At 42.7% G+C, this 18,606-nt stretch overlaps 1 protein-coding gene across 2 annotated transcripts in view; it reads left to right on the top strand.

The window, feature by feature from the left end:
* The window catches only part of LOC146986332 (polypeptide N-acetylgalactosaminyltransferase 18-like), a 165,846-nt gene extending 148,475 nt beyond the window's left edge, over nucleotides 1-17,371 (top strand). For both annotated transcript variants that reach the window (XM_085780096.1, XM_085780095.1), the window contains exon 11: nucleotides 16,939-17,371. In XM_085780096.1, coding sequence (XP_085636222.1) covers nucleotides 16,939-17,085 — 147 coding nt within the window. In that variant the 3' untranslated portion in view covers nucleotides 17,086-17,371. The remainder of the gene's footprint in view (nucleotides 1-16,938) is intronic.
* Nucleotides 17,372-18,606: the final 1,235 nt, after the last annotated feature.

Genomic DNA, 18,606 nt, shown 5'->3' with positions numbered 1-18,606 from the left:
AGTGGGCTGAGGAGCCGGCACACCGCTCCACGGCTCTGTGTGTGTGTGTGTGTGTGTGTGTGTGTGTGTGTGTGTGTGTGTGTGTGTGTGTGTGTGTGTGTGTGTGTGTGTGTGTGTGTGTGTGTGTGTGTGTGTGTGCGTGTGCAGGAATAAATAGATGGAGGAGGCAGGAAGGAAGAAACTCACAGGTAAATAAACAGTAGACAAAGATGAAAGTGTAGAGATGCAGGCTGAAGGAAGAAAGGGATGACAGCCAGAGAAAGGCAGAGCGAGAGAATGAGAGGGGTGAAACGAACAAGAGGAGAGACGGAGGGAGGGAGGGAGGGAGGGAGGGAGGCAGCGTTTCCTGTGAAGTGGGCAGTCAGTATTTGTGAATTATTGATAAGTAGATCTTTTACAATATTGAACTGAGCTTGACCCTTGAGGGACGGCCATCAATAGACAGAAAGAAAGGGAGAGAGAGTTAAAGAAAAAAAAATATGCCTCACAAAAGTCTGCCCAGGAGCGACAAAGTTGAATTCTGCAGTAAAGTCGAATTTTCTTACATCAGCTTTTTGTTTTATTGGTTGTTTTTTTTATTATTATTATTTGTGGCTTCATGGACGTGTCTGATTGTGTAAACGCTGAGACACCGCTCATTAGATTCACCAGAGGTCGCACGACAGAAGTCAGAGGCTCTTGTTCAGACCTGGTAAACAGGAGCCGGAGAAGACAAGAAGGTCAAGAAGTAGCGCTGACCGTAATTCATGATTCATGTTGTTTTCACCACTGGTACAGTAGTCGAGGCTGATGACATCCAATCACAGGGAGGGACCGCAGGCGTCGTCGTTACCAGAGGTCTCCATGTCGCTCATTCTGACTCCCATCTACACAACGATACAGAGCTACAGTAAAACACTTGTCTGGGTGCAGACATTTTTGTTTTTTAAACACAGTTTTATTAGTATTAGGAGTATTAGGGCCAGCCGAAAAAATAAAAAATTCCGGCACAAGAAAAGGAAAAAAAGGCAAGGCAAAAAAAAGTCAGGAAAAAAAGAGAGAAAAAAGCCAGGAAAGGGTCAGGCGGAAAGAAAAAAACTGCAGAGGCTTGACCACAGTACCACAACCAACTTAGTACAGTGACTGACGACTCATTGAAAGCAGCCGGAGTGTGTAGCTACGTCTTTGGAGTGTGAAGGTGATTTTCTGAAGTGGTGCAACTGTAAAACAACTTGATCAGTTGCCTTATTGCATCTGTCCAGTTCCAGCTATTTCATTTTGTACGAATGTGGCCACCTCCTCTAAGTTTGTGTGGTTTATCCTCCTCAACAAACCAAGTTTCCGACACAGTCTCTTCAACGTCCTTATACTTATGACCGCACCGTGTTTATGAGCCAAAAGAGAGAGAACCTCTTTATTACTGAAGCAGATTCTTCTTCTTACAGCTTAATCAAGGCATTTGTGGAGGCAGCCATGGCCACCGACTATATTAGTTTGATATTTTCTCAATTTATTATTTTTATTCCTGGCCCTTTTTTTTTTTGCCGGATTTTTTTTTGTTTTCTTGTGCTGGAATTTTTTTAATTTTTTTTTTAATTTTTGCCAGATTTTTTTTCCTTGTGCTGGATTTTTTTTTTTTTTTCTTTTTGGCTAGCCTTTTTTTTTGGCCAGATTTTTTTTTTCTTGTGCTGGATTATTATTATTTTTTGGCTAGCTTTTTTTAACATTTTTTGCCAGCCTTTTTTTTTTTTTTTTTTTGGTTGGCCCTAATACTCCTTCGTATGAGACAGGGTCCAAAGCATTTCCAAAAAACTCTGTTATCGTTGCTCAGATAGGTGCAAGTAGTATGGATGGAGGGTGAAAACGTTGCAAAAGAGATGCATTTTAAAACTAAAATAGTGTGAACGCAGCCTGAGACCACAGTGGGAGGTGGTCTGCGCCATATGTAGCCACACTCGTTTTGCAGCATAAACACAAATGCAGACGAATCCAGACCACATTGAAGGACCACCTGCTCTGCTGACGTCTTCATCAATCTCATTAGTCCCAACGTTTTTACATAATGAACTGAAAATATTTTATTATTTCGAGTGGCTAAAGCTCTTATTTAAATGTAGAGCTGTGCATAGTGAATTGATTACATCAGCCGCTCTGTGCCTCACTGCCTTTCTCTGCTTCTTTCATTCACAAGCATATTACCGACAGAACCACTAAAAACAACAATGTATAGCTACCTGTTTATTTGCATTTAAATCGGGTAAATGAGATCCAATCAAAGCGATCAATTTAGACGCATATGGAGATGCATTTTAATGCAGGTTTTAACAGAAATACATCAGATCTAATGCAGATGTCCTTCGTGTACTCGTGCATTTATAGTGCAGCAAGGATGATTTCCACATCTCTCAATTTATAAAGGATCTTGGTGAAACTTCACTAATGTTGATTTTTATCTGTAACTCTTCACACAATGCAAACACAGCTGTGGCTTAAGTCAATACCGATTTAGGAACTTTTTAATTTGAAGTCTGTGTCTGAGTTTACTGTCAAACTGGGGTTACTGATATATCTATAGACTGCAAATAATACTTTCTGCTTGTTTAGTGTAGCGGGGGGGAAAAACGATCTGGGTTTAAATATTTAGAAAGTACACAACTGTTTTGACAGCTGCTGTTTCCAATCTTTGAAGTTGCATCCTCAGCAGGATAAACCTCTTATTTCCAGCCTCAGGATTTCTCAAAGTTTGCCATTTACCTTTCGTAAGAAGTGTTTTACAGCGCTGTGTTTCCCCCAGAGCAGTTCAACACAGCGCAGAGAGAACAGGAGCATTACCTACATACACAATGTCTTTAAAGTTTCATATTTTTAAAAATGTATATGGGGGGAATATTTATTGTAGGTTGGAGAGGAGCGATGGTTACCTGTAGTACCAGGGAGCAGGAATAAACACACTGGGGTATACGGTAATTAATGTGAGACGACTGTTGGAGGCGGAGCTTAAAGTGGATCAGCTGATTCAAAAGAAGTCATTTCAATATTTGTTTGTGTCTTTACAAAGGTAACTGGACTTTACTTGAAGTTGTTGACTCACCTCTGGTTGAAGTAGAATTAGAGGAGCTCAGAGTTTATGTCCTCCTCTGTCCATAGTAGGTGTTTTTTTTGTTTTGTTTTGTTGTTTTTTTTGTCTTTTTGGTGATTGTTGGCAGCAGGACAGACAGAGGGGCAGAGGTTAAAGGTCAAGGTGTGGGGCCAAGGCATAAAACAAGACAAAAATACAACTGATGTGTGTGTGTTGGAGTCAAGTTCTGTCTGTATATAAGTTCAGACAGTTGCTCGGTTATGGAGGGTTGGTGGTGGGGGGTCTTCAGGGAGCTGCAGCATGAATGTACAGTTTTCCAGAGAGATGCTTGATGTGGACTTTAAGTATTTCAGTGTTATAGCAGAAAGTCTTGCTTTAAGGTGGATTAATGCTTCCTTAAAGGAGACATATTATGGACATATGTCTGTTTGAAGGCTCTTTAACATATATTTAGGTGTTTGTCTTGCCTTCTGGCCCCCAAAATGTGAGAATTGACAAAAAAAAATCTATAATTCTCAGGCTCCTGAGGTTGAAATCCACGTGGTTTTACGAGCTGTTCCCTCAGTTGTCGTACAATGATGTCATTAGTTTTCAAATTTGCATAACCCCACCCCTACCTGCCAGTACAGGTACCGGAAGAGGGGGCGGGGCCTAGTGAGCAGTGGTTAATTTGCATTTAAAGGGACAGGCACTGAAACCAGCCGTTCTGAACAGAGCTGTTTTGAGCGGATGAAAAGAGCTGTGATGTTTGATCCTTGGGGGATTTAGACCGAAGCATGTCACAGACATGCCTTTAAGACACCTGGGAACTATTTTAATTTGTGGAAAAGGGGCTTGATATGTCTCCTTTAATGTATTGAAATAGATGTGTTTTAAACATTATAACCATCACTGACTACATGCTTCCATGTAGGCCTATCGTTTATGTCTGGATGGATGATAAACCAACCAGTCTCTCAACTCCTGTCTGATCCCTGTCCAGCTGTTCTGTGGTTGTTTTCTAACCCTCTGCCCTGGTGCGGTAACATCATTTCTCACCAACTCTCACAGTCTTTCCTCCACCATTTTCCAAACTTTCTTCCTTAATCGTGTTTTCCTGCTCTGGTTTGACCAGCGGCTAATCTACTCCACGCTGCCCTCCGTGGTTTGTGGTGATGTTGCTACATTTAGTCGGTATCTGTAAGTCAGCTTCAGGATATGTGCAGAAATAAAACCACAAAATGAGGGTCCGTCTGTATCCGTGTGTGTTTCTGGCAAAGAGCATTAATGAGCCTTTATTACTGCTGCAGGATGTGAGTCTGCGGGTTGTGTAGTTAATTGGCCAGGGTGCATTTAACCTCTTGTGGGGTCGTTAACACTTTGAGAGTTGTTGACTCTCGTGGTCATCATGAGTCGTTAGGGTCACAAGAGTCATGGAGAGTGTTAAACTGCCTGGGGAGCGATGAGCGGTGTGGTAGATAGACCACCTCCTCTAATATACTGACGGTTCATCCAGTTGTTGTTGTTGTAATGTGTACACACTAAACCATGATGCCGTTTTGTTAAAGGGATAGTTCATCCAAAATTCAAATTGCACTCTACTCACCCTCATGTCGACTAAGGGCTGGGAGAAGTTTCAGAGTCCTCCGTGCCTTCTCTGAGTTACAGCGGGGCTCCGTGCAGCACTGCATGTCCATATGACGGTTGCGAACGGGGCTCACTTTTCTTTGTCCAAAAAGACACACCAAAAAACATCCAAATACCTCCATACTGCTCGTCTCTAATGTCCCTCTTGTATTGAAGCCCCAACATGAGAAATTGTTCCGAAAAAAATTTAATAAGTCTATGTTTTAAACTTGTTTGTAGTGGAAGCTCCCAGTGTTGCTCTGCCAGAATCTTGCGCGATTTGCGGAGCCATGAACTGGGTGTCGATGCAAATCGTGTCAGATTTGGATGGACCAGGAAGAGCAGTGCTGGGAGCTTCCGCTACAAATAAGCTTAAAACATATACTTATTCAATTTTTTTCGGAACAATTTCTCATGTTGGGGCTTCAATACAAGAGGGACATTATAGACGAGCACTATGGAGGTATTTGGATGTTTTTTTGGTGTGTCTCTTTGGACGAAGAAAAGTAAGCTCCGTTCACGACCGTCATATGGACATGCAGTGCTGCACCGAGCCCCCCTGAGTAGATAATGGGTGAAATTTGAATTTTGGGTGAACTATCCCTTTAATGGTACCAGTTTGAACCATTTTTCTGATGCTCTCTCATCAGGAAATGACAGAATAATGCACCGCGCTGGAAGATGAATGATGAAGCACAAAATACACAGAAACTCATGACACAAGAAATCTTGTAACTAAAACCAGGACAAATGTTCTGTGATGTTTATGAACCCGGCTCGTCTGTCATGCTTGTTTGCTGCATAAATTGCATTTGCACAAACGTTTCATGCTCGGTGCTCCAGTGATCTCAGTCCTTTGTCTTCCCACTGTGCTTTTGCTTTTCACTCAGAACAGCCTCGGAGGTGAATGACTTGGTGATTGAGCATGTGGCTTGCCTGCCTGGTCTGGCTGACTGACTGGCTGACTGGCTGTCTGACCAACTGATTAACTAGTGTTCCCGCCTTAATAGCAGGGAATCAATAGTGCGGCCCAACTCTGCACTCTGCAGAATGACAGACGGGCTCGCTGCTGAATTGAGGACAAGGTGTTGGAGAAATGCCAAATATTTGTACTTTGAGTGTGTATATCGTATGTGCGTGTGTGTGTGTGTAAAGGAACTGTGGGAGCGAGAACCTGCAGGTGTGTGTTTGTGTGAGGTTTAATTCAGCCTCGGTTTACTCAGTCAGAGCCGAACACTGCAGGAGGTGGAGCACAGACTTTTAAGTACACTTAGAGGGAGTCACAGGAGAGGTCACACACTTAGACAAAGCCAGACGACTGGTTTTCACTGCAGGAGCTAAGACATATCTTGGTGATTACTTTAATGGATCTTAAGTCTACTACTACCATTACTACAGTACCACCCCATATAAAGCGAGAGCCATCAATGTACTGCACTTATGTGGCACCTTCCAAGCCATTCATTCACACAGCACATACAGAACCTCTATAACACACACACACACACACTGCAATGATATATCTTGCCTTAGGTCCAGTATAATGACTTTCTCGTGCTATAACGTCCCATTAACAGACTGCTGATTCCAGCAGCAAAAACTAAAGGACCAGTGCATTTTGTCGAAAGCAGCGAAGCACAGAGGAATAAGGCTGTAAAGACAATCACCACAAAGGTTGTGTATACGATAACATAGCAGTAAACCACTATTTTGCTATGTAAAGATAAAGGCGAGTAATGGCGTCCTGAGCTACCGGCTCAAGTCCTGGTCGAATGGTGGATCATCAAAACATCCATAGAGGGATACTTCACCCAAAATCACCCAAAATCAATAATTCACCAATAAAAAAACGCTCTTGGAGTTCCAGGAGGGTCTGGCTGGCAACAGATTTTCATATAATGGCGGTGGATAGAGTTCACTTTTGAATCGTTCAAAACACACACTATAAAACATCCAGATACCTCCATACTGCTCGTCACTACTGACCCAAGTGTCCTGAAGCCGCAACATGACAAAAATCTTGCGCATTTGCTACTACTACAACAAGGCTAAAAACAGAGATCAAATTCATTTTTTCCAAACAACTTTTTCATGTGGCGGCTTCAGGACACTTGGGTCAGTACAGATGAGCAGTATGGAGGTATCTGGATGTTTCATAGTGTGTGTTTGGAACTCCTAAAGCGTTTTGATAACTCTGAAAGTTCTCCAGACCCTTCCTTGGTATGACGGTGAGTAGAAAGTTGGTGAATAATTGATTTTGGGTAAAGTATCCCTTTAAAGCTCCGACCTTCTCCATCTTTACCATCTGGTGGATCATTAGATATATCAGTTTCTAACACAACATGGTTCAAAACAACAACGCTGACGTCTCTCCCTTTCCCACAGACGTCAAACCAGCTCTGTGAACACCTATGCTGTCGACATAAAGGCAGATCAACAATGTCCTATGCAGTTTGTGTTGTTACCTTTTATGTGAGGTGGGTAAAGGTGAAACATTCCTGGTTTGAACAGTCTGGACCAGGCAGGAGACGAGTGTTTCAGTTCCTGTTCTCAGTGTGTTTCTACGAAGGGTTTCTTTTCCCCGTTGTTGGCCGTCGCTCCAGGGGGTCTTTGAAGATCTCACTTGTTCTGCGGTGAAGATCCAACCTGACAGACGGTCCCATCTGCTCTTTTAACCGACTTCCCCCCTACAGGGGAAAGGCTCTTTCACACAGCAAATTTAATTTAATTAGATTGATCACAAAAGATGACACACACCTTCAAGGATCTGTCAAGACGAAGCTCGGCAGAGGAGGATGATTAATCGATGAGGGGGTGGCAGTGATCACCAGCTTTTCCTCCGCCGCTTTCCCAGGGGAAATCCTGGTGAAGAGTGATGAGTACCCCCCTGAAAAACTTGAAAATGTTTTTAGTGCCAACATAGTTTGTCATTCGAAGGTGTGTAGATATCAGACTTGCAGTAATACATTTTTAGGCCACATGGGGGCAACACAAAAAAAAAGTAAGTTGTGTATCGTAACAGGTTTGTTTGAGCTTTTGCGCAGAAACTGTGATGAAAGTGAACCAAAGTAATAAAGAAACTGACTTTGAAAACCATCCAGCTTCATCTATTTGAATATAAGATGATTGATTAGAGTAGCTTTAAAGGGATAGTTCAACATTTTGGCAAATTGGCCCATTGCCATAATCCCTATAGTCATAGCAGTAGGTTCGTTACCTTTAAATGTCGGTGCAAGCTATTTTTAGAACGGCGGAGCAGAGCCGTGAGCTGCTCAGAGCTACGCTACGGAGGCTAATGGGATTTCTTGGTTTCCTCATCAAACTCATCAAATACACAATCCAACAACTCCAAAACGCTCTGGTGGACAATATGTTGTGACCTGCACATTCACCACACTATGAGATAATAACAGAACGTAACCAGACAGAGTTGTTTTAGAGGTAAATTCATCAAAACCGCTGATGCGCGTTGCCTTCAGGGACAGTTCTTCAGCAAGCAGTCTCCGTATTTACCTCAAAAACGGCTCCATCTCGTAACGTTCCGTTATTATCTCATAGCGTGGTGAATGTGCAGGTCACAACTAACGACAATAAAAGGTAACAAACCTACTGCCATGACTATAGCGATTATGGCAATGGGCCAATTGGCCAAAATGATGAACTATCCCTTTAAAATTATAAATTAGATTATTTCCATAGGGATTTGGAGGCACTTCACCTAACCTAGACATGAGTGTTATTGTGGCCTCTTAATTTCCACACAAAAAAGCCAATATCAGTGTAAGTGTTCGTTTTTCCTGGCATCAAACAGCCTTTTTTCTCTAGAACGACATCACTACCATTGGCGGTGAATCTGTTTAATAACTAGAAAACCTGCTATCATCCACTCGTTAATGCTTTCCCAGGGTCTAACTCTTCTGAGGCCTATCACCTTCACCACTAATAAGGGTGATACTGTCATTTACCACTGAAGTTTCCAAATCAAATAAGCCCCTTGGTTCTGAAACAGTTGCCATCAGTAAAGTCAGAAGTGAAATTATTTGCTAGATTGTCTTTCAGAGAGCCCATTAACTAATGTGGAGTCCCAAGACAAAGACAAGGGGAGGACTCAAATGCTAAAACAATCATCAACACTAATGCGACCGACCGCAACACAATAATTAATGACAGATAACAAACAGACAAGTTCAATAGTTGAAAAAAGCCTAATTAGACAGACCTTTCCAAATAGGTCTGAAAAGATAATGTGCTTGTTGATTAGGTTCACATGAAAGCTCTTTTCATAAAGACGTAAGCTGTGTGAAGGGGGGGTTCAGCCGGTGGATCATTAGAAGTCAAAAAGGATTTAACATAGCGGGGAGTATTTCTCTTATTAGCCAGGGATCAATGTCAGTGCAGGTTAACAGCTGTAATTCCAATATGTGAATCCCTCACTCTCCGCTGCTTCTTTTAAACACTGAAATCAGAAAGGAAGGCTGCTCATTACACCAGTGTTACTCATTTATTACTTATAAGACTAAACCCTAACATCCTTAACCCTTCAAATCACATGCAGGCTGATGCTCTGGAATCAGATATGCAATTTTTTTTTCCAATCAGCAAATCGTGTGGCAGGAGCTTCAGTTAACATTCACATCAAATATTAAGATATTCACATTTTTGACAAGAGTATTTTAGCAGAAGCTGTTGCTCTCCTGGGGCTTTCGCACACTACAGTCTCAAGAGTTTCTACTCGAGATTGGTGCCAAATAACAACAACAAAGCGTGATGTAGAGAGGTTATGAGCAGGGAAGCATCTCAGAAACAACACAAGAGCAACAGCAAAAACAAAACTGGACGGAGGGAGAGTGGAAAACCTAGCGAGACAGCAGACGGTCGGGTCAGCAGCATAAATCCATGGAGCCAACCTGCTGCCTTGTGTCACCGGTTGGTGGAGAAGGAGGGGTGGGGGGGTTTCCTTATTACCAATCAATCACGGTCTGGATGCCATGTTGTTGTTGCTGACCATCCACTAATGACCACATCTTCTAATGCATACCTCCAGTGTTGATGATCTCCATGGTTACTGAGCAAAACAGGTTTGTCCAACTGAAATTGGACTAAATTGAAAATCTCAGAGTTAGACATCCACATAATGCAGTTGGGAGTTCAGTCGGTGCACATCCAGCCTGAGCTTTGACTCGGAGGTCAAACTAAATGCGTAAGAGAAAAAGAAGCTGGTAACTCCCCCCTAAAAAAACATAGCAAAAGCATGCATTTCCAGGCAATTAGCCAACTTGTTTGTCGACGGTTTGGTCCGGGACGTGATAGGTCAACCTAAAAAAAAAGCTGACCACCACCTATCCTAGTGGAGTTGGACACACTTGGGTCAATAAATCGATTTCCCCTCCCGTGCTTGTGGACTGGGACAAGGACAGTCGTCCAATTAAAAGTCCTATGTAGTCGACCTGTAACCGCAGATTGACTCTACTCTACGCATGTAAACATACTGAGTGAGTTCAATGGACTTCAGTGGCCTCTTCAGTCGTTATATCTGAATCCAGGAGAGCGTCTTTGGGACGAGGTATAGAACAGGAGACGTGTGAAGCATCGGTGATGTGATGCAGTAACGTCAACACGGAGCTGAGCGTCTGTTCTGAGAGCGAATGGAAGTAGTCACACACATGTCATAATATCATGTGTCATGTGTGAGTGTGACACACCAGACATGTCACAATCGTAGACATGTAGACAAGGATTGATGCGGTAAAGACGCTTAAACGGAGTAAACAAGGCTTCTTACCAGGCAGGTGAGTAGAAAAGGCAGGAGCAGACAACAAGACACTCGAGGGAACGTAACCGAGCAGCACAGACGCTGACAAGCTGACAAGCTGACAAAGAGCTGGTTTGAATGATGAAAGGCTGATTGGGCGACACGGAGCAGGTGGAAAACACTTGATCAACTCAACTTTTTTACCCTTGTTGGACTACGGAGACCTGCTTTTTATGAACGCACCTAATCAGTTTTTAAAGAAACTGGATATCACTGTGCTTTGCGTTTTATATATATATATTAGGGCTGTCAAACGATTAATTTCTTTAATCGAGATTAATCGCATTTTTTCCATAGTTAACTCGCGATTAATCTCTATTAAAAATATTATATATGGCGCTTTGTACTTTCAACCCTCCAAAGTGTTATAATCTCTAGACAAACAACTTTTAGACCAGACCTAGCAGGCCTAGTACCTAATCATAACACATGATGCATGAAACTCACACAGAATTGAAACGAATTGCATCCAGTGGAAATTGCCCTTTACTTTGCTACGCCTCTGCCTGGCCATGTGCATTTGTTGACAACAGAAGCCGTCAAAAAATCAATACATCGCCACGTGCATTTGTTGACAACAAAGCCGTCAAAAAATCAATGGATAGAGCTGTGGATATATGTTAGACTGCATGTGTATATTTGTGTAGCAACCAACTTGAAGGTGGCTTACCGCCACCTACTGGACTGGAGGTCCCACACTCCAGTCCTCCAGTCCAGCAGACAGAGGACAAAATGGGCCGCGATTAACCGCGATTAAAAAATTTAATCGCGTTAATTTTTTTAATTAATCTAATCGCGATTAACGCGTTAACTCTGACAGCCCTAATATATATATATTATCCTAATATGCCGTTGCACATTGTCTATCTTTGTATGTCCGTAGACTCTCTCATTGGCTGACTTTTATTTATAAATCTATTCTTGGACTTTTGCCTACATATTTGTGTGTACACATGTGTAGAAACCACAGCAGATATGGCCTGCGTTCTCAGGACATTATACAGAGATGCAGGTCCCGAGAGTGAGAACGGAACTGGGCAAAAAGGCTTTTAAATTTTCAGCCCCGTCGACCTGGAACGATGTGCAGAAGGACTTGAAACTGACACATCTTGTAACTCTGGGTGAATTCAGGTCAATTATAATAGACAGAGAATTGAGCTCAATCGGATTGTGTGATTGCATTGTTTAATCATGTTTTCCTGAAATGTGTGATTGTATTTTATTTGAGTCTTGTGTGATGTGCAACTGAGCTGTTTGTGTGCTGCCGTCTTGGCCAGGTCACTCTTGGAAAAGAGGTTTTAAATCTCAATGAGTTTTTTACCTGGTTAAATAAAGGAGATTGATTGATTGATTGATTGATTGATTGATTGATTGATTGATTGATTGATTGATTGATTGATTGATTGATTGATTGATTGATTGATTGATTGATTGATTAATTGATTGGGGGGGCTGCATGGGCTGAGGAGAAGTGGGGAACAGGTGTGTGGATGGGCGGGGCCACGGAGGTCAGCAGGAAGCAGTCTGGAGACGTCTGGTGGGTTCAGGTAGGTTTAGGCCGATGGGGGCAAGGGGGTAGATCGGACTACACGCAGGCGTAGCTCACAGTCGGCCATATTTGAACGGGCAAATTGCTCTGACTCTGGCTGCAGTTACAGTGCAGCAGATAGGTGATCCAGTCATCTTCACTAAAAAAACTATTCACAACTCTGTGAAAAATAAATCAGTATGTAGCTATTACTTGAACTATTTGCACAATGTCAAAAAAAGTACATGATTAAAATGATCCGTGATTTTAAGTTTGCTGCATCATAACTGCATAGACGTTCAGAAAAAATCAAACCGTTTTGAAATCGGACAAAAACTGAGCAAGTTGTGGTCGTTATAGCAGAACATGCACCATAGGCTTAAAGCAGAAGTAAGCGATCCGGTCGTTTTGGCTGACTTCGTTAGTTAGCAGTCCCCGCCCTCGTCATGGATCTATTGGTCCTCGTCCCTACGTCACCACATTCACGCGCATCCCTTGGCTGCACACACAGCCCTTCATGCCGTTCTCTCTCCTCATTGGGTAAAGCTTGTAGGATACAAGGAAGTATACAAGACGTTTTCTCCTCGGCTTACAGCAGAGCAGAGTGACTGACAGACCCGTGTTTCGGACCAAACACTGTATGTAAGTGATTGCTGTCGGAAGATATAACTATTTAAGACTTATATTAACACAAATATTCCGCTTACTTCTGCTTTAATGCTCTGAGGGAGAGGGTTGCCCGTCCCATGATGGCCGCCGTACTGGCTACGCCGTGTCATTGGGCAGCTGCGGCGGGTGAGTCATCTAGGCCTTGTCCATACGAGCCCGGGTATTTTTGAAACCGGAGTTTTGCTTCGCGTCCACACCAGTGGTGTAATAAAAACACTCCGTACACACGCAACCGTGAAATCCGCTACCAAGTGACGCAATGCACCTGTGGAAGGCTGTTTTAACCAATCAAAATACAGTGGAAACCGCTTGGATCAAAAGGCTTGAGGCGGAATCATTTCTATACAAATGCTGTTTAAATAATTCGTTATCAAGAAATCCGCTTATAGTGCTCATTTTTGGTCATTTTATGGATGTAAACATGCAATAATTTAATTTAATAAAAATGTGTAGCCTATTTATTTTATTTTCGGCGGTGTCCCTTTGACGTGCACTGCTGCAGCAGCCTGCACATGTTGCCGCGCTGTGTCTTGACTCTTGTGCTGTGTGTTGTTGTGCTGTGTGCGTCACCTGGCTGGCTGTCGGTGCGGCGCAACTCTTTATCACTGGCTGTTGTGTTGTCTGTCAAAACATGTATGAATGAAACATCATATCCACTTTATATCGACCGCGGATGTCACGTATACATTTTCGGCTTTTGGCTCGTTCCTCATCTCCGCATAGGCTCTTTTTTATCACTACATGACAGCAGTGACCCCCCCCTCCCGTCGTACCCGGTCTGACAGTGACATAGGCTATTGCCTGTTCATTCATGAAAATCATCCCGAAAAGCTCTCAATCAAACAAGGTGGGGAATAAGAAACTGCAGCGCTACTGTAGTAGTTCTGTCATTTTAAAAACAGCTGATCTGTAGCGTCACTTGTTACTGTAAATGATGCTGTGTGGAAAACCAGCTGTGGTCTGTGATTGAGGGTGAGTTTGGAGCTGACAAGAGGATCGCCCTGACGACCGTTTCGTTATATTTTTCTCATCGAAAAACTATACAAATAGCATTTAGATGATGTAAAAAAAAAAAATTTTTTAAAGTGATAAAAATCCACTTTGTCACCTCCATTTTTGCGAGCTCACCTGCAAACCGCTGCAAACAACCTCTGCGGGCTGGCAGTGTTTACATCAGCACGTGTGCAGCTATGACGTAAACGAGTAAAACAATCACGGTTGCAGTGTCCACACGCACCCGGTGAAACCAACCCCGGCCGAAAACCCCACCCTGGACTCCGGTTTCAAAAAACCACGGTTTCAGGGTTCCAAAAGCGCGGTTGCATGTGGACAGAACATACAACCGGGAACATATGTTCACGGTTTCAAAAATACCCGGGCTCGTGTGGACTAGGCCCTAGTCTTCTTATGGTGCGTTCCAGGCAACCCATAACTCGTGTTTTTCCGACCTGTTCCTATGGTTACCCGTTAGAACGTACAGTCAAACTCGTAACTTACCACCTGTGAACTCGTACTAGATCGATCTACTCCCAGTTCCCAGTTCGTAACTCGTAACTTGCCTGGAACGCTACAAACTCGTAACTGGTGACTTGAAGTCGTGACTTACGGGTTAAAAAGCCTGCCTGGAACGCACCATTATATACGTATATATCTATGGTTTGAATGATGAAAGGCTGACGAGAAGTGGGGAACAGGTGTGTGGATGGGCGGGGCCACGGAGGTCAGCAGGAAGCAGTCTGGAGACATCTGCTGGGTTCAGGTAGGTTTAGGCAGATGGGGGTAGAGACATGGCCCCGGAGCAGAGGAAATGGCCGAGAGGGAGGGGGTCGGAGGGGGTAGGAGGAGGGGGGCATAGAGGAGCAGATTCGTGACAGGACAGCCAATGTGGACAGAAGTGCTCTATGCAGAGGCAGCTGTGCACACAGACAAGCAAGCTGGGAGAATTGATTTACCTTCAGTGGGCTGCGAGCTTCAAAGAGACTGTGACGACGCTGCTGTTGTTGTACATGGGTTTGTTCTTCCACGTCGTACCGGCTGTGTAGTGAACAACGGCGTTTTCAGAGTTACCAACAAGGTTTAATACAGTTCTCCACACAACAGGCTTTTACCAATCATCCTTCCTCTGTGTGTGTATGTGTGTGTGTTGCTGTGGGAGATGTAAAGTGGATTGATTTTGAAACTAAACAGCCTTCCTAAAGCACATATTGAGCTTGACACAAATAACTTTAGTCTTCCCTTTCCAGCGCTCAAGCTCATTAGAACATAATACCATTCTTTCCATAAAACTAAGGATCTAGTTTAGGTTCCAGCTCTTTGTTCAATAAAAAAACTAAGGCACAGAGGGAGGCAGAGAGAGAGAGAGCAGCAGTGTTGCCAAAAGATTGAAATCCCAATGAATGAAACAGTGCATTCGGAAAGTATTCACACCAATTCGCTCATTTCACATTTTCCCCTTTTTTAAAATTGTTCAAATTCATTTTCTCCCTCATCGAGCGACACTATAGACTATAATTCATCATGACAAAGCAAAAACTGGATTACAGAGGAGGCATGAAATATCACATTGATATTAGTATCCTGATCGTTTTCTCAGCAGTGATTGCAGCTTTAAGGGCCTGAGCCTCGAGCTTTGGCTGTCGGAGTTTCTCCTATTCGTCTCTGGACAGACATTTCATTCTCAAGGCACGACAGACGTTCAACTGGATTCAATTCAAGACATTTGGCTGGTACCCTAATCAGATGTGACATATAGTATATGACCCATAAAAGAATGAGATAATGTATAAATAGTAAAACGAGACTAATATCTCTTGACATTTGCAAAAGCATGAGCTAGCATGGATCATGATCCATCAACACAATCCTTCCTGTCCCTTCCCAATCCTGTCATTGATCGATCAGACTTGCCCCCTCCATCGACTCTTTAAAATCCAGGCTAAAAACTCACCTTTTTACCTTAGCTTTTAAGTCCTCTTGATCTTTGTTTTACTGTTTTGATCTTTTTGTTGGTTGCTGCTTTTGTTCTGTCTATCACTTAAATTCTTTGTATTATCCCTTTATTTGATCTGTACAGCACTTTGGTCAACTTGGGTTGTTTTTAAATATGCTCTATAAATAGACTGGATGGACGGACAGATAGATAGATAGATAGATAGATAGATAGATAGATAGATAGATAGATAGATAGATAGATAGATAGATAGATAGATAGATAGATAGATAGATAGATAGATAGATAGATAGATAGATAGATAGATAGTAAAATTGAATCTCATCCCTCAGGAATCCGGTTACCCACAGAATTCCCCCGAAATCTTGTCAGTCTCTAGTCCCAAAGCCACTCCTGCATCATTTTCCTCATGAAATTTGGGCTCAGTTGGGTGTTCTGGATATTTTTTTTTCCATTCATCTTTCCATCAACCCCTGATCCTTCTCCCCACTTCCGCTGCTGGAAAAAAAAAAGAGTCTTACATTTTGATGCTGCCATCACCATTGGGATCATGTTGAGTGGGAGATGAGTGGTTCTTGGGTTCCTCCAGACAGTCTCCGACTCCTTAAATTGGCTTTCACTAAAGGAAAAGCTTCTGTCTGGCCGGACAGGTGGAGGTCTCCAGTGATGGTAGACTCTATTAAGAGTTTGGTCCGATGGGTTGTTCCACTATTTCCCTGCAGCCTTCCTAATGGTTTGGTTTAAATTCTCTATGCATTGTCAGCTGTGATATATTACATATACAAGTTTATGCCTTTCTCAATCATGTCCAGTCATCTGAATTCACCACTGGTGGTTGTTTGCTTCTGACGTCTTTTGGTTGAAAGTCAATTGCACCTCTGATCCAATAACTTCAACCACTAGAAAATGTTTTCAGCCACTGAGAAGCTCATTTGTCTCAGTAAATATCCACTCCTTGTTCACTTCCCACTCTTCTTTTGTATAAATACCTTATATAAGGCACTTATATCTGTAACCCTCATGGCCCCAACAGGTATTAAGGCATTAAGAGCTTCTACTGGTGGATTTTTCATTATGCAGCATCTGTACATGTGGGTGTGAATACAGTACATTGGCTCAAAACACATTTTCTCGTGTTTAGCTGCTATTTGCACTCAACTTCTCTCTCATTGTCTCTTTTGATAAATAGCCATGGTATGTCAGATTCTAAAAAAAAGGATTTGTCGCAGCAGATGCAGCCCAAGGTCCTGTTGCATATCAACATTGTTTGGTTTTACTGTGTCACTTAATTTCTCTTATTTTCTCCTCTCCTGTAGGGCGGCTCCATCCAGAACATAGACTCTCTGCGCTGTCTGGAGCTGGTGGAGAACAAACAGTCAGAGTTCAGTTTCCAGCTGGTCATTCAGGACTGCACCAATCAGAAATGGACCATCACTAACATACTGACTGTCCTGCCACAGTGAACACACACGGACGCCGCGTGGCTGCTGGAACAACTGTGAACTGTGTGATGGACTAATTTTAGTAAGCGTGGAAGATCGGGCGAGGAGCTCCACCGCTTCAAACCAAAAAACACCAAACTGACCCAGATCTGAGGCCGACGGTCACAGAGTTCTGATGCACATAAAAAGAATTAGAGTCCAGTTAGACATGGACTAACATGCTGACCTGAGCAGTGAAGTAAGTGTCCAAGGCATCGGCTTCGATGCTGGATGTGTTTTTAATGAATTAGACACCGAACATCAGTAACCTAATAACCGTTTTATACCAACGGCCTGAGAGAAAAGACGCAATGACAAGGAACAAGGGCTCTTGAAACTATCCACTCTGCAATCAAAATGAAAATTAAGGTCACTTGTTCCACAGGACAGAGCTCAGAAACTGATGTGAGCCTCCTGCTTGTTGCAGCAGCGGGCCGGTGATGTATTCCTGGCCTTCTGTTTGCAGTTTAAGATGAGGCCTGGACTTCCCTTAGTGTCATCACACACAACCCACCATAAGCTTGGTCTCAATATGTTTGTGTGCAGAAGGTGAGTAAGAGCACACGTTTCAGAAACATCAAACAGTTTTACAGTCCCACCTGGTTAATTTGTTACACAGATTATATACAGACAAGTTTTGAGTTATTATCGCTCCACAATACTTGATTCAGTCCAGTCATGTTTGGATGAAACACCGCCCACTTTCGTTCGACAAAAGCCGTTTTCAAAGGACAGAAAACTTTTGAGATAATTGATCTGTTGATGGTTGCTTCTCATATACATTTTCTAAATCCTGCGGAACATCCAGAATACAAACATCTAAGCTAAGTTAGATGCTATTAGTTAAAGGATCAATAACATTGGGCTTTAGCAATTGACTGGCCGTTTCTTGGAAATCTCCTGTAACCGAAACGATTTCGGTCCATACTGACAAACTCGAAAACACATACAGTACGTAGGCCTACATAACCGTTCACATACACTGAGCATGCATGAGACGTTATAAACAGGAAGTAGATTGTCTGCTCTGCAGTTGGTTAGTCGCAAAATGCAGAATTTAACTATACAACAGCTGCACACAAAGACAGCACAGTAATGTTTGTGTTTCATTATTCCTCTTGTATTCACCACTAGTCAAGGCTGGTAAGACACAATCATGTTATCATCACAGCACAACCCCAGAGTTTTTAAACTAAATGTCCTAATAATATCTCAGTTTTTGGAGTAATATGGACACCAGGTGTAAACACAGCAGAGGTGATGTATTTTAAAACCAAACTGTAGTCGTGTGGTTGGAGGTATCTTCTGTTATACGGAACTGGACGATGTTTCATCTCAACAGGGTTGGAAATACAATGGTTTAGATGCTGTAGATTTCCTCAGGATCACAAAAAAAAGGGACAAAGTGTAAGTAGCCATGGAGTGATTTAAAGTGGCATTATAAGAGAAAGTCTATTCCTCCGAGGCTTCACAGTATGAGTTCTAATTAATTAGATGATCGGG

The sequence above is a fragment of the Trachurus japonicus genome, chromosome 6 (assembly GCF_045865225.1).
Source record: "Trachurus japonicus isolate A0001 chromosome 6, Traja_1.0".
NCBI classification, from domain to species: domain Eukaryota; kingdom Metazoa; phylum Chordata; class Actinopteri; order Carangiformes; family Carangidae; genus Trachurus; species Trachurus japonicus.
Note: the sequence above shows the minus strand (reverse complement) of the source record. Positions and strands in the feature narration are given on the sequence as shown.